The 12877-nt window shown below is 53.3% G+C and overlaps 6 protein-coding genes across 6 annotated transcripts; 4 read left to right on the top strand and 2 right to left on the bottom strand.

Moving 5' to 3' along the window:
- Positions 1-1025: 1025 nt before the first annotated feature.
- A1O1_02580 (uncharacterized protein) lies at positions 1026-4656 on the top strand (the record flags this gene model as incomplete). Its single annotated transcript, XM_007723491.1, has 4 exons — positions 1026-1099; positions 1156-1343; positions 1396-4554; positions 4604-4656. 4 exons carry the CDS (start codon positions 1026-1028, stop codon positions 4654-4656), a joined length of 3474 nt encoding a protein of 1157 aa, XP_007721681.1.
- A 635-nt stretch (positions 4657-5291) lies between these two features.
- Positions 5292-6461, top strand: A1O1_02581 (protein disulfide-isomerase A6; the record flags this gene model as incomplete). The annotated part of the gene is made up of 2 exons (XM_007723492.1): positions 5292-5814; positions 5875-6461. The coding sequence occupies 2 exons, from the start codon at positions 5292-5294 to the stop codon at positions 6459-6461; spliced, it is 1110 nt and encodes a 369-aa protein (XP_007721682.1).
- Positions 6462-6926: 465 nt separating this feature from the next.
- A1O1_02582 (uncharacterized protein) lies at positions 6927-7142 on the bottom strand (the record flags this gene model as incomplete). Its single annotated transcript, XM_007723493.1, has 1 exon — positions 6927-7142. The coding sequence occupies one exon, from the start codon at positions 7140-7142 to the stop codon at positions 6927-6929; it is 216 nt and encodes a 71-aa protein (XP_007721683.1).
- A 759-nt stretch (positions 7143-7901) lies between these two features.
- Positions 7902-9193, top strand: A1O1_02583 (uncharacterized protein; the record flags this gene model as incomplete). Its single annotated transcript, XM_007723494.1, has 2 exons — positions 7902-8793; positions 8901-9193. The coding sequence occupies 2 exons, from the start codon at positions 7902-7904 to the stop codon at positions 9191-9193; spliced, it is 1185 nt and encodes a 394-aa protein (XP_007721684.1).
- Positions 9194-9361: 168 nt separating this feature from the next.
- On the bottom strand, positions 9362-10958 carry A1O1_02584 (uncharacterized protein; the record flags this gene model as incomplete). The annotated part of the gene is made up of 2 exons (XM_007723495.1): positions 9362-10689; positions 10751-10958. 2 exons carry the CDS (start codon positions 10956-10958, stop codon positions 9362-9364), a joined length of 1536 nt encoding a protein of 511 aa, XP_007721685.1.
- A 524-nt stretch (positions 10959-11482) lies between these two features.
- A1O1_02585 (uncharacterized protein) lies at positions 11483-12837 on the top strand (the record flags this gene model as incomplete). The annotated part of the gene is made up of 2 exons (XM_007723496.1): positions 11483-11552; positions 11597-12837. 2 exons carry the CDS (start codon positions 11483-11485, stop codon positions 12835-12837), a joined length of 1311 nt encoding a protein of 436 aa, XP_007721686.1.
- Positions 12838-12877: the final 40 nt, after the last annotated feature.

Below are 12877 nucleotides of genomic sequence, written 5' to 3' on the forward strand. Positions count from 1 at the left end.
TAGTGTCATGAACAATGGCTGCCTACATCTTCCAACTGGTTCAACATGATATAATTGCTCACCACGGCCCTGGATGTTATGAGAGTATGGGGATGGGTTGTGCAGGGTATGAGTGCCCAATATATCGTTTCCGAGTGGCTGGCAGCGGCACAGTGATGACCGTGAACTATGCATGATAAGAAGACGAAATAGCGACTGCCCGGAGATGCATCCTGGGGTAGTATAACATCTGCCAGTTGCTCAAGCATCGCGGCACCTAGTGTAGGTCAATATAAATATCACAATGACCGTTGTCATGACATAGGAAGAGCCGTTGATCTCTGTGACCCTTAACAACGAGGAAAGCCACATCACAGATATGCTTGATATTGAGGCAAGCAATCCGCTGTTTTGGTCAATTCAGCTTTGCGTTCATAGAACAAAATCTGGTTTCCTTTCTTCACACTGTGCTTGAGATGAAAAAAGTCGACGGTGACACAAAGCCCAGGAACGGCTAGGAGGGCTGAAGGCTCCAGAAGGCCGAAAGAGTGATAGTGTCATGTCCCCTGGCAGCGGTCCGCCCGTCAGATCAAGGACTCAAGCCAACACGGCTCGGGAAATTGGTCTTTGGCTCACGGAAGCGTGGTCGAATAAGAGGCCCTAGGACGCAAACCTCCTTTCGTGGGATTTTGAGGTCAAACTGGTTCCACTGGCGTTCACAAGGACGTCGCTGTACGGAGATGGGTCTGCCCTGGGGTGTTCTAACCCATGTCTAGTCTCGCTTCCTAGCTGGCACACCATGGGTGATGGCTTGTAACAGCGACCCCTGAAACTGCGGATAGCGCTCTGCGCTGTGCCTCAAACAATAATGGCCTTGATGTTGCTGCCCCTCGAAGGCGCATCTCCAGCGCGCTGGTCTTGGTCACTGAGGATTGTCGGGCGATTTTCTGGACCTTTGGTCATCGATAGATGACTGCTTTCTCGATTGTATGTGTGCCTCCTTGAACACCGTCCGGGCTTCAGGCCTCCCCTGATGAGGCTGAGAAATGTCATTGAATGGCCTTGATGGAACTGCTGTCGCCGAAGCGCACCAGGCTGCGCTGGCGGAGGCTGGAGGATGGTAGGCTCGGAGGGATCGGTTTGTCGGGAGGCTCAGTGCTGACTCGTTCGGTGCAGGTTTCTGTTGAGCTACATCAACCGCGACACGGTTGAGTTGTTGAAGAAAGGCACAGGAGGGATTCAGGAAGTGAGGAACGTGATAGAGCAATATGAAGAGAAATCGCCGTTATACGGCTGGTTGCAATATCGCCGCAAGAAGGTCATCCTCAAATATGTGCCGGAGGGGACCTCGCGTCTACTGCAAGGTCAAGCACAACTTGAATCCCATGTTGACTGCACGACTGACTTACTTGACAGTGCGGCTTACCGTCCAATTTCAATCCGTCTTGGAAACCTTCTCGCCGCATGACACCGTTTTCTCCTTTACTGCGGCGTCTGAGTTGACCGACTCTGCATTGGGCCTGAACAAAATGGTGCTACCTTCCGCCGCTTCGCTGACCTCGTCCAACTCCTCCTTGCGACGACGCAGGCTGGACGAAATTACCGAAGATGCAGAGGAGGCGACCTGGACAGCAGATGAGATGGTCACGATGTCTGCTCTGCCTGAGGAACCGATGACACCGACCTACGGAAGGCGCGAACTCGACGAACTGCCTGCCAGTGCCGTCCTTGCGAAGGCTCTTTTGGCGAAGAGAAAAGAGGAGGCGGTTGCCGCGGCGGCGAGTACGAAGCCTGACAGTGCTACTATACTACAACCTGAGACAACTGCACCGCTGAGGAAGGACAATCTCGCTCCAAGAGCACCGGCAGCTTCAGAGCTCCCGTCTCTCGACAAGTCTTTACCTGCTACTCCTGAAGAAAGTCCGCCCGCAACCGGCGACAGGGAGCCTGCCAAAGCGCCTGATTTCGATTTTGCGAACAACATCCTGCTAGACGCAGCCGCAACAATATCTGCCGCCGAACCACTCACCCCTCGCCCTCACACACATCACCTCTCAGCAGCCGAGTCGGACAGCATCAGTCAATGGAATAATCACGTTGCATCATACGCGACCGTCAAGTCGAAGAAGAAGCTGGGTCCCCGGCCGCACGTCGACGCGGCTCATCGCCCCAAGACCTCTGGCACTTTCGACATTGACGTGAATGGGAACGTGCGGCCGGTCGCCAACCTCCCAACTACAGTTCGTGTGAGCACCAGATCTGTCGTGGGCGCTTCACTACGACCCGGCTCCCAACAATCTACGCGGAGCGTCCCTGGTCGCTTTGCCCCTTTGAGCCACTCAATCAAGGAACCTCCGCGGTTGCCATCTCCCACATACCTCCAGTCGGTGTACAAACCGAGCGAAAGCCGGCCCACACTACTACGTCCTGCCTCTACGACAACGGAAGGTTCGGCAGCCACTCCAGATAAGCTGAGGTTGATGAAGGCTCTGCAGCTGCGGAAACGAAATATGTTGCTAGCGCAAAGGGCCTCAACAGCAACGTCGTCTGCCCCGCTGAATGCAAACACTCACAATGAATCCGATTCAAGTGTCAGCCCGTATGCTTCGAGCAGCCACCTGTCGTCCTTACCAAGTCAAGAACAACTGGCAAACATCGACGAAGAATCTAAACTGGCACAGTCATCAAGCACTACGTCGCCCACATTCACGACGAATATTTCAGAAGAACTCTCGACAAAGGCATCTTCGGTCTCTGAACAGGAAGCCGGTTCTCGTAAGCCCCGGTCGTTGTCATCTGGTACAAGCTCTTCCATTACACCGAAGGCTATTGTCATTAACAGAGAGGATATATTGAGCTCCGCCGATGCTTTTGTGGACGACAGTGCTGCCGGACTGGCAGAAGGAGAAATTGCCAATCCTGCGCAAAATGAGCCCACTCAATCTATGGTGCATGCTGCATCAATAGAGGTCGAGAGGCCCCTTGATCGAGATGCTTCGACTGTTGTTCCCAGTTCCGCCAGCTCCGCTCAGGTGCAGGATGAGCAGGACGAAGATTCTCCAACCACAGCAGATGCCTCACAAAGTAGGACCAACGGCATCGCTCCGTTGTCCAAACAAAGACGGCAGGCACCAACTGAGCCTCTAAGAATATTACCGAGTGGTGATACTTCCACTTCAGACATGTCGGAAGATGAGGCACTGATGGAGGAGCTGCAAAATGCCACAGTACACGAGGCGAAGCCAGTCTCTGTGGCACGATCGCCCGTGACTCCTATCATGTCGCAGGGTAGTTCGGACAAATTACGCGACTTCGTCAACAAGACTTCCACTTCCAACTACCAAGCGAGACAGAGTGCACGAAGCACGCCCGATCGGAAGAGCTCTGCTAGCATTCGCAGCGTTTCCACCGCTCTTCCACAATGGCCTCCTGTACAGGCTGAACCGGCTCTAGTACCTCTCACTAAAAAGCCTACTCTGGGAAGTGGTATCTCCAAACGAATCAAAGCTCTGGAGGTATTGACCACGAAAGATACACAATCCCTACCTCCTCCACCACCAGTTCGGGTGGCCAGTGGTGGACGAGCAGCGTTCTCGGCCTTCTTGAAGCGTTCGGCCTTCATCCCCAATCAACAAAGTCCTAACATGTCCACTGAGAAATCCCCTCCGAAGCCGTTGCCTTTCGCAAAAGCCCATTACGAATCCGACCCGTCCAATCTGGCGTCAACAGCACTTCAGCGGCCCCTTAATGATGACCGAGGACCAGTGCAAAAGGGCGACAGCATTTCTGTTACTGCAAGGATTGTTAGGGATAACAGCGGCAAACGTCCTCCTATGTCACCCAGTTCAAGTTATCATACACCACTCAACCTGTTCCGGAGCCCTCTGATCGTCGAGCATGAAAAACATGACGAGCTGCCTCATGACGTATCCTTGACCTCTATGCAGTCTCTGACTATGAGCCCGACGAAGTCTGAAAAAAGTAGATTCTCATTTTCTTCCCACAGATCCGCTTCGCAGACAAATCTACCCCGTTCCGAGTCCAACACAAGCAAACTTTCATACGCGAGTGCCCACAAAAAACATGGCCCGCGATCCACAAGCGACGCTGCATCTTCTTATGAGGAAAAGCCCAAAGGCTCCAGGACTAGTAGGTTGATGAAGCGGATGTCCAACCTGACGTCGCCCCGAAATAAGAACCATCCATCAAAGGAGCCGGCACAACCGATCACAATACAAGAGCAGTCCGAACTGACTCGGCACGATTCGGCATCAGAATCTCTGCTACATGTGGTCGATATTGGGGACGTCAATGTGCAGTTTCCCGAAACTCTTCTCTGGAAGCGGCGGTTCATGAGGGTCGATGATCAGGGATATCTCATCTTTTCCCCAGCCATGACAGATGCCAACATGAAAAGTGTCAGCCGCAAATACCATCTCAGCGACTTCAAGAGGCTATCGCTGCCCGATTTGGGACAAGAAGAAATGGCTTGGAGTATTCTTCTTGACCTCAAAGATGGACGGTGCATCCAGTGTGCTTGTGAGGGCAGACATGCTCAACAACAAGTCCTACGAAGTAAGTGTGCTCTTGAAGAGTTTGAGATTGCGATTAACTTATCCACCAGTGCTTGTTGATGCTCACCATGCTTATCACCAGCTGTACGGAAACAGCAAATAGTCCAGGGAACCAGGCCGAGGCGTAACGACACTCACAGCAAGCAATCTTTACGTCCCTGTGATTTATGAATGACGATCAATCAGTACTGGCGCTTTGAGGAGTGGTTGAAAGCCAAGGGAGCCATTTGGGAGGTTTGGCAATCTTGCTTTACTGGGTCTATGTGACCGACCACACTGTACTTCACGACGCTTCTTAGTTAATGTCTATGTGCATAAGGATTGCTCTCACAAGACAGTATCTTCAAATGTAGTTTCTGCTGCGTCATCATGCTATTGCTGCCCTTTGAAGAGGTAGTTATCCGTGGTGTATCACACACTGCCACTACAAAGGAAGACGGGACGAGGCTGAGGTAAAGTCAGGGGGAAAACATGCTGATGTGTCCTTTCCGCATGCTTGGAAATCCTAACGCGTCCCACATTTCCGCAGAGGACCCTGAGCGTCACTCAAATAACTGAGGTAGTATATTAGGCACTACTTATTGACAGCGCCACATGAACGCCCGGCCATCACCGAGCAATTCTCTATCTATACAGAGTACGCATTCTTGACCTCACCTCTGAACAACTGTGACATACCTAGTTGTTACCTGCATCTTTGTCTCTCTCACGCACCATCGTTCTATGTGAAGCGCCGTCATGGTGCAACTTCGGTCTCTCCTCTCCCTGGCAGCGCTTGCCCTGCCCCTCGTCGCAGCCGCCTCCGATGTCGTTAACCTGATCCCTTCGAACTTTGACAAGATCGTCTTCGAGTCCAACAAACCGGCCCTGGTCGAATTCTTCGCCCCTTGGTGCGGCCATTGCAAGAACCTCGCTCCCACATTTGAACAGTTGGCGACGGCGTTCGCTGCCAGCGGTGACAAAGTCACCATCGCAAATGTAGATGCCGACAACCACAAAGAGCTGGGCAAGAGATTTGGTGTGCAAGGATTTCCCACGTTGAAATGGTTTGACGGCAAGCCTGGGAGCCAGCCGGAAGACTACAACGGCGGCCGGGATCTTGAGAGTCTGACCAAGTTCATCGTCGAGAAGACCGGCGTCAAGGTCAAGGGTCCCAAAAAGGCTCCTAGCCACGTCGAGATGTTGACCGATACCACTTTCAAGCAAGAGGTCGGCGGAGACAAGGACGTGCTGGTCGCCTTCACCGCCCCGTGGTGCGGACGTAAGTCTTCCCGAAAGCCCCCAAAATACAGATCTCCTTCTAATCTGCTTCGCTTTACAGACTGCAAAACACTTGCTCCGACTTGGGAGAAACTGGCCGATGATTTCGCCGCGGAACCCAATGTCCTCATCGCAAAGATCGATGCCGAAGCCGAGAATTCCAAAGCCACCGCCCAAGCACAGGGTATCACTGGCTATCCTACCATCATGTTCTTCCCCAAGGGCTCCACTGAGCCTGAACCGTATAGCGGTCCACGCAGCGAAGAGGCTCTCGTCGATTTCGTCAACTCGAAAGCGAGCACTTATCGACTTCCAGGAGGTGGTCTGAACACGCAGGCAGGCACGGTTGAAGCCATCGACAGTGTCCTCGCCAAATACATCACGGCTGGGGGCATCAAAGACGTCGAGAAGGCAACAGCAGAAATCAAGAAAAAGGCAAAGGACGTGAAAGACAAGTCGGTCGACTACTATCTGCGTGCCCTTTCCAAGTTGAGCGGCAACCCAGAATATGCGAAGAAGGAACAGACCAGATTGGCCGGTCTCCTGAAGAAGGGAGGTTTGGCCCCGGAGAAGATTGATGATCTTCAAAGACGCAGCAATGTCTTGTCTAAGTTCCTGGTGAAGGATGCTCCCAAGAGCGAGTTGTAGGAAATACTACTGGGAACTGGAAAAGGAGTTTGGGAATGAGATAACTGGTGGCCTCTATAGAACACTGGCCACGATCAGGGATTCCGGAAGGCCTCGAGAATCTACCATCCGCATAGGATACCATTTGCGCCTCGATCGTTTGTTTATAGTGGCAAATTCGTACTCTGTAGGGAATCGGCCGCGGGCTTCTGTTGCAAGGAGACCTCACTGTGTAAGCCACCGTCTCGCGACCAAATCGAGATTCCGATGAAGGTCGTAACCATTCTCCGTGGCTCATGCACGCCGCTTCGTCGATGATGAAGCAAAGGCAAACTGTATCCAAGCGGCTATTGATTCCTATGTTGAACCCGTTGTCGACCCTGCGTGTGCTTTTCCAACATTCTCCATCGTACTGGCATCTCTGAGAAGCATTTCCTGCTCCAGCCGGTCGCATCGCTCGGCCATGTCGTCGACTATTTGCACGATTTACCGCATCAGCAACGTACCCCACGGCAGCCGGGTTCCCAAACAATGGCCACGTAAGAGCCCTCGGGATCCAAACTCACGCTTTGTCAAGATCTCGTCACTGATCCCTTTGAACTTCTTCTCGAGGTCACCCAGGAAATCGTCGATGGCTTCGGCCAGTTTCGTAGCGGCGTCGTTCGGGCCGGCCACGTCAGACACCGCAGGGGTCGCGCTCATGGTGTTGTCCACGCCGCTGGGGCCGGAGAGAGGAGGCTCGCTCGAGGAATGGGTCGGCGGTTCCGAGAAGGCGGACTAATCAGCGTACAGTGGGATGTTAGAAATCACTGGCCAGATACAAAGCACGCTCAAAGAGATGGAGGCCTTCCATAACCGCTACAATCAGGCGACACCTCTCTCTGTAGTATTGGAACACCTACCATACTGGTATCACCACTTCAGTTCATGTATCGGTCTGTTGTGCGCTGGGCGTCACGGCGGACCCGACGCGAAACACTGGACTCGACAACACGGCCTAAGTTCTCACGAGAGCATCTGGCGGGACCCTTATGCGGAATACATATCGAGACAGGCCAAGACTTCTTGCTCTCCAAGTGACTTGCTAGAATGAAGTGAAAAGCAGATGTGCAGACAAGTTGGAAATAGACTGACTGATGGGGCGCAGATATGGCCAGAGTCTCGTAGATGCGTGGACGGATACTGCCGTGGAGTGCAACCCGCGTTCCATGGATAAGAGGGCAGTGGCTCCGCTCTCGGCCTCCCTCCTAAGCCCAAGCCCATTTTAGCCCGCACTCCGATCTGATAACCGCGATAAGCGTTCTAACGCAACTCAGAGCGCGCCTAAATTTTTTCCGTAGCAAAACCCGCATCGTGCATATTGCATATTGCATATTACAGTTTTGCCTTTCCCCCGAGAATTGGTCTGCTGCTCAACTGTTTCTGTCTTCTCATCTTGGGAATTTCGCCATATCTTCCACAATGGCCAAGAAGAGCAAGCTTCTCACTGCGCTAGATGCGTACAAGGGACGAGACTATGAGGCCGAGAAGAGAAAAGCGCAGGCAAAAGAGGCCGAGAAGCGGAAGCGACAGAAGGGCGCAAAGGCAAAAGTAGAAGGAAACGATGAGGCTGACGACGCCGGCAAAGAAACCTCAATTACCACGGGCGATGCAGTCCACGAGACAGCTGAGACGGGAAGCGACTTTGCAAACTTTTCCGACAATGGAGAAGAAGAATCTGAATCCGACAATGACAACGACAAAACGAACGACCAGACCGCCGCCTCCTCCAATGGCACGATACCACAGCCGCATCAGCCAGCAGACGCGTCTGCGTCGGAAGCGGAAAACGAGTCGGACGTGCCGCTGTCGGATCTCGACGACGAAGACCTCGAAGACACGATCCCGCATCAGCGACTGACCATCAACAACGGCCCGGCGCTGATTGCGGCCAGGAACCGAATCGCCCTGGTCAAGTCGTCCAAGACCCCCTTCCATCTTCACAACTCGCTTGTTTCCTCGCTGCCGCCGGCCTCCGAGTCGATCCCGGACCCGAACGACGATCTGACGAGAGAGCTGGAATTCTACCGGATCGCTCGAGAGGGCGCGATCGCAGGGCGTGCGCTGCTGAAGAAGGAAAAGGTCCCGTTCTCCAGACCGCCCGACTATTTCGCCGAGATGGTTAAGAGTGATGAGCACATGGGCAAGATCAAGAAGAAGATGTACGACGACGCCGCGGCGAAGAAGGCCGCAGAGGAGGCCAGGAAACTGCGCGATGCAAAGAAGTTCGGCAAGGCTGTGCAGGTGGCCAAGGAGCAAGAGAGGGCAAAGGAGAAGAGAAGCACGCTGGACAAGATCAAGGAGTTGAAGAGAAGTATGTTCCCGTCCGCCCTGTTTTATGTCTTTCTACTGTGTTCGGGTTTGAGAGGATGCCACCGCTCTCATCTTGTCTACAGTGTACTAACGCATAACCCCTCTTAGAACGCAAGGGCCAGGACAGTGGCAACATCACTGAAAAAGATAACGACATCTTCCAGAGCATTGACGTTGAAGCCGGTCCTTCCAAAGACAGTACCGGCCGAGAACGAGGGCCAGGACCTAATGTCAAGAGACAGAAGCGGGACCAGAAATATGGGTTTGGCGGAAAGAAACGCTTCTCGAAAAGCGGTGACGCTGCTAGCAGTGCCGATATTCGCGGCTTCTCGGCGGCCAAGATGAAGGGCAAAGGAAAACCTCAGAGGCCGGGGAAGAGCAGGAGAGCAGCGACCAGGTGATAAGGATGAAAATGCATCAAGCATGTTGTTGCTGAGATAGTCCCCTTGGACGCCACTGGTAGACCATCTACCTTATATCAAAGCACTAGGGGGTATCATAATCACGAACACACACAATGCCAGGAGCCCACCACCGCATTTACGCCGTTCACACTCGAACATGACAGATCAGATCACCCACTGGCCCAAAAATGCCTGAAGGTGTGATGTCTGGTGCTGTCTTCCAACGCGTTTTGCCTCTTGCGTCACAAGATCAAGCATCTCTTGTGCTTCTGGGCCGGGCGGCAGTTCGGGCAATGCGTCAGGGTCGGGATCGAGGTGGCCATTAAGCTGTCGACTCGGACTGTCCTCACGGCTTCCCACCGATTCAGCGTCCGCTTCTACGACTCCGTTAAGCAGCGGTGCGCCCTGCCGTCGCGCAACTGGAGTCGTGACGGGGAGATCGCTCATTTCCTCGTCCTCGTCAAGGGAGTCTCCCGCACCTTGTGCACGTTTGTGTGCCTTGCCGGCGCCGCTGGGCCGGAGGACAGATTTCATGCGATGGCGCTGTTTGCCAGGTTTGCCAGGTGTTTTCATGACCTCCTCGGCCACTTCCTCCGCCAGGGTGGCTTCCAACTCATCATATATTCTCCGGGTAGACCAATTAAACTTCTTCCGGAGTTTAGCCTCATTCATCAATCTGAGTAAGGGTTCGGCTGAGCGCTCTAACGCGGCAATTGCATCCTCGTGACTCCCCTCGAATGAAGGCAGTTTCTGTAGTTCAGTAGCCGCCTCGTCAATACCACAATGACGCATGTTGAAGTTGGCCGATTTGCGAAGAACATTGAGCAGATCCCAAATCGTTTTGGTCCAGTCAATGGGCTCCAGTTCTGGAACGGACTCGGAACTTGAAGCACCTTCTGAAGGGCCTTGAGATCCTCTATCGGACTCGTTGATACGGCTGCCATCTTCTTGTGGTTCCCCTGAATCTTCCTGTGCTTCTTCTTCCTCCTCTTCGACGGACTCAGTTTCGTCCGCCCCATTGGCCTGGTTCGCTTGAGCCAGCTTTGCCTTCAGCTCTGCCACCTCGTCCGCATATGTCTCAGCTAGGTGCTTCCATAAATGTGTCTGCGACCAGTCAATGCCTTCTCGTTCCTCAATCATCTGCTTCAGAAGAAAATTGTGGTGCTTGTGGATCGTTTCCATGGCTTCGTCGTCATCGTCAATTCTATACCCGGTGTGTTTTTGATAATCCGTCAGGAAGGGGTCAACCATGAACCCGAACTTTTGTCGTTTCCGTGGCAGCTTCTGCTGCTTGTCGACCATGAAATAAAACAAGTCGATCGCCTCCACTGTATCATTGTAATGGTTCAGATAGCGATCTGAGGGCGAAATCTCGTACCATCCGGCTTTTCCAGCAGCCCAGATCACCGGTTTTCCGTCATCGTCTTGACCAAAACTGTAATGGGTAACATTTTCAATCTTTATTCGTACATAGAGCGGGTCGTTAATTAATGCTGCGTCACAGTCGTCAGCGGTGTGTTCGAAGTCCCCGGGGTTGTAATGATGTATGCATACCTAGGTGTTCCTGCTCATCGTCCAAAGGCATCAATTCGCCCAGGACGCATAACGGTGTCTCCTCGGAAGCCTGCAGCAGCTCCGCATATCTGCCTTTGCCCTGATGGAAGATCTTGGCTTCTCGCAGCGCGAAATCCGGCCAGTCATTCACATCATCGGGTACCGGATCGAGGGGCTTAAGCACGCGTTCTTCAGGGTAGGTGGACATATCCAGGTGAGAGGAATCTCTGGTTCATGCTGTTGTTCACACCTCGAGTCGCGCTAGGTCATTGACAATCCGCGGGGCAGCAGTCTCTCGGGATGGCCATCAAACTGGGATCGCCGGGCACGCTTCTTGATACAGCGGCCGAGAAAACAAGGCACGTATAGAATGGTTGGGGCCGGTCAAGGTTATACTGGGGGATGAGTTGTCAAGGAACAGTCATTCATTATCGGGGACTGCTGCAAACTTGAAGGTCGAGGCTGGGAGAGGCTGAAGAGCCCACTGCGCGCCTGGGCGCGGTAGGTGGCCACTGCCGTGTTTGAAGGGTGCAAAGGCCCGAGTCATTCTTTGTCACGTGCTGGTCTCCGTCGACGTCGCTACTCCGCACGAACAGCGATGTGCTACTGCAGAGGCTTGCAGTAAGAGTGAGCCGTTTGTTTTCCTTGTCGCAGAGTCCATTTGCTGGGCTCGCACCGCTCACGATCCCCCAAAGCTCTCTTCGTTTTATGAAAGCGTACCAACTGCTCAAGATGGCGCAGCCATCCGGAAGAGTCCTCGAGGGTGTCTTCGGTGAGGCCAATTCCTCTCCTGAGACGTTGCGTGTGTCCTTACACAGACCCTGACATGTCCAAATGTGATTGTAGCTGTGAACAAACCTCCGAATCTGTCCTCCGCTCAAGTCCTCCGTGACCTCCAACACAAATTCGCCGATTCGAAGACGTTTGCGCCATTGCTTCAGCGTACAAAGAATGCTTTGGAAGAACAAGAGCGACACCAGCCTAAGCGGCGGAAGAAAGGCAATGACCAAATATTTAAAATGGGCCACGGGGGCACTCTTGATCCCATGGCGACGGGCATCCTGATTGTCGGGATAGGCAGGGGCACGAAGTATTTGCAAGATTTCCTAGGGTGCAAGAAGACCTATGAGACTGTCGTACTGTTTGGGAAAAGTACGGATACGTATGATGTGACGGGAAAGGTCGTTGCAGAAACCCCGGCAGAGCATATCACCAAAGATCTGGTTGAAGAAAAGATTGAGGGATTTCGTGGGAAACAGAAGCAGATGCCGCCTCTTTTCAGCGCGATCAAGATTAACGGTATGAAAGCCTACGAGTATGCAAGAACCGGCAAAGAACTCCCCCGGGAACTGGAAACTCGTGATGTCGAAGTCTCAGAGTGCTCCCTTCTCGAGTTCTACGCGCCAGGCGACCACGATTTCCGCTGGCCGGCCGAACAAGCGCCCGAAGAGGAAAAGGCCCTTGCCAAAAGACTTATGGCAGGAGTCGAGGCAACAAGACAGGCGACCGCCCCAGTCGCAAAAGCAGAGGTGCCTGAAAAGCCTGCGACCGAACAGACAAAGGGCTCCGATATTAACAAAATCCCTTACGAGAAGAAAGCCGCAATGCACATTCACACTGCTGCGCAAGAGGCGTTCCCCGCCAATGCTCCAGCCGCACGCATTCTTTTAACTGTCAGCAGCGGCTTTTACGTGCGATCTTTTGCGTACGATCTCGGCATTGCTTGTGGCTCATACGGATCGATGGCTTCTCTGATTCGCAGCCAACAGGGGAGCTATACCACTGTCCAGCCGGCTCCGGCGAGCTTCATTCCAACACTGACTTACGAAGACTTGGGGGCTGGAGAGGATGTGTGGGGTTCTAAAATCTCGTCGGTGCTGGAAGAGTGGGTGAAGGAGCATCCAGAGACTCCGGCCCAGAAGGAGTACGATCATCGAGACTTTTCGAGGGGCCACAATGACTATAGAGGAGGGAGGGGTTCTCGTGGGCGCGGACGAGGTCAAAAGAGGTCGTGGAATGATCGTGGAGACAACGGCTCCCGCAGCTCCAGGCGGCGCAACAGCTCGTCGGATGAGTCGAACTCCTGAGATGCCCGTCACTTATGTCAATCCATTAGGAGCCCCAAAA

This window comes from Capronia coronata (assembly GCF_000585585.1).
Source record: "Capronia coronata CBS 617.96 chromosome Unknown acBCG-supercont1.2, whole genome shotgun sequence".
NCBI classification, from domain to species: domain Eukaryota; kingdom Fungi; phylum Ascomycota; class Eurotiomycetes; order Chaetothyriales; family Herpotrichiellaceae; genus Capronia; species Capronia coronata.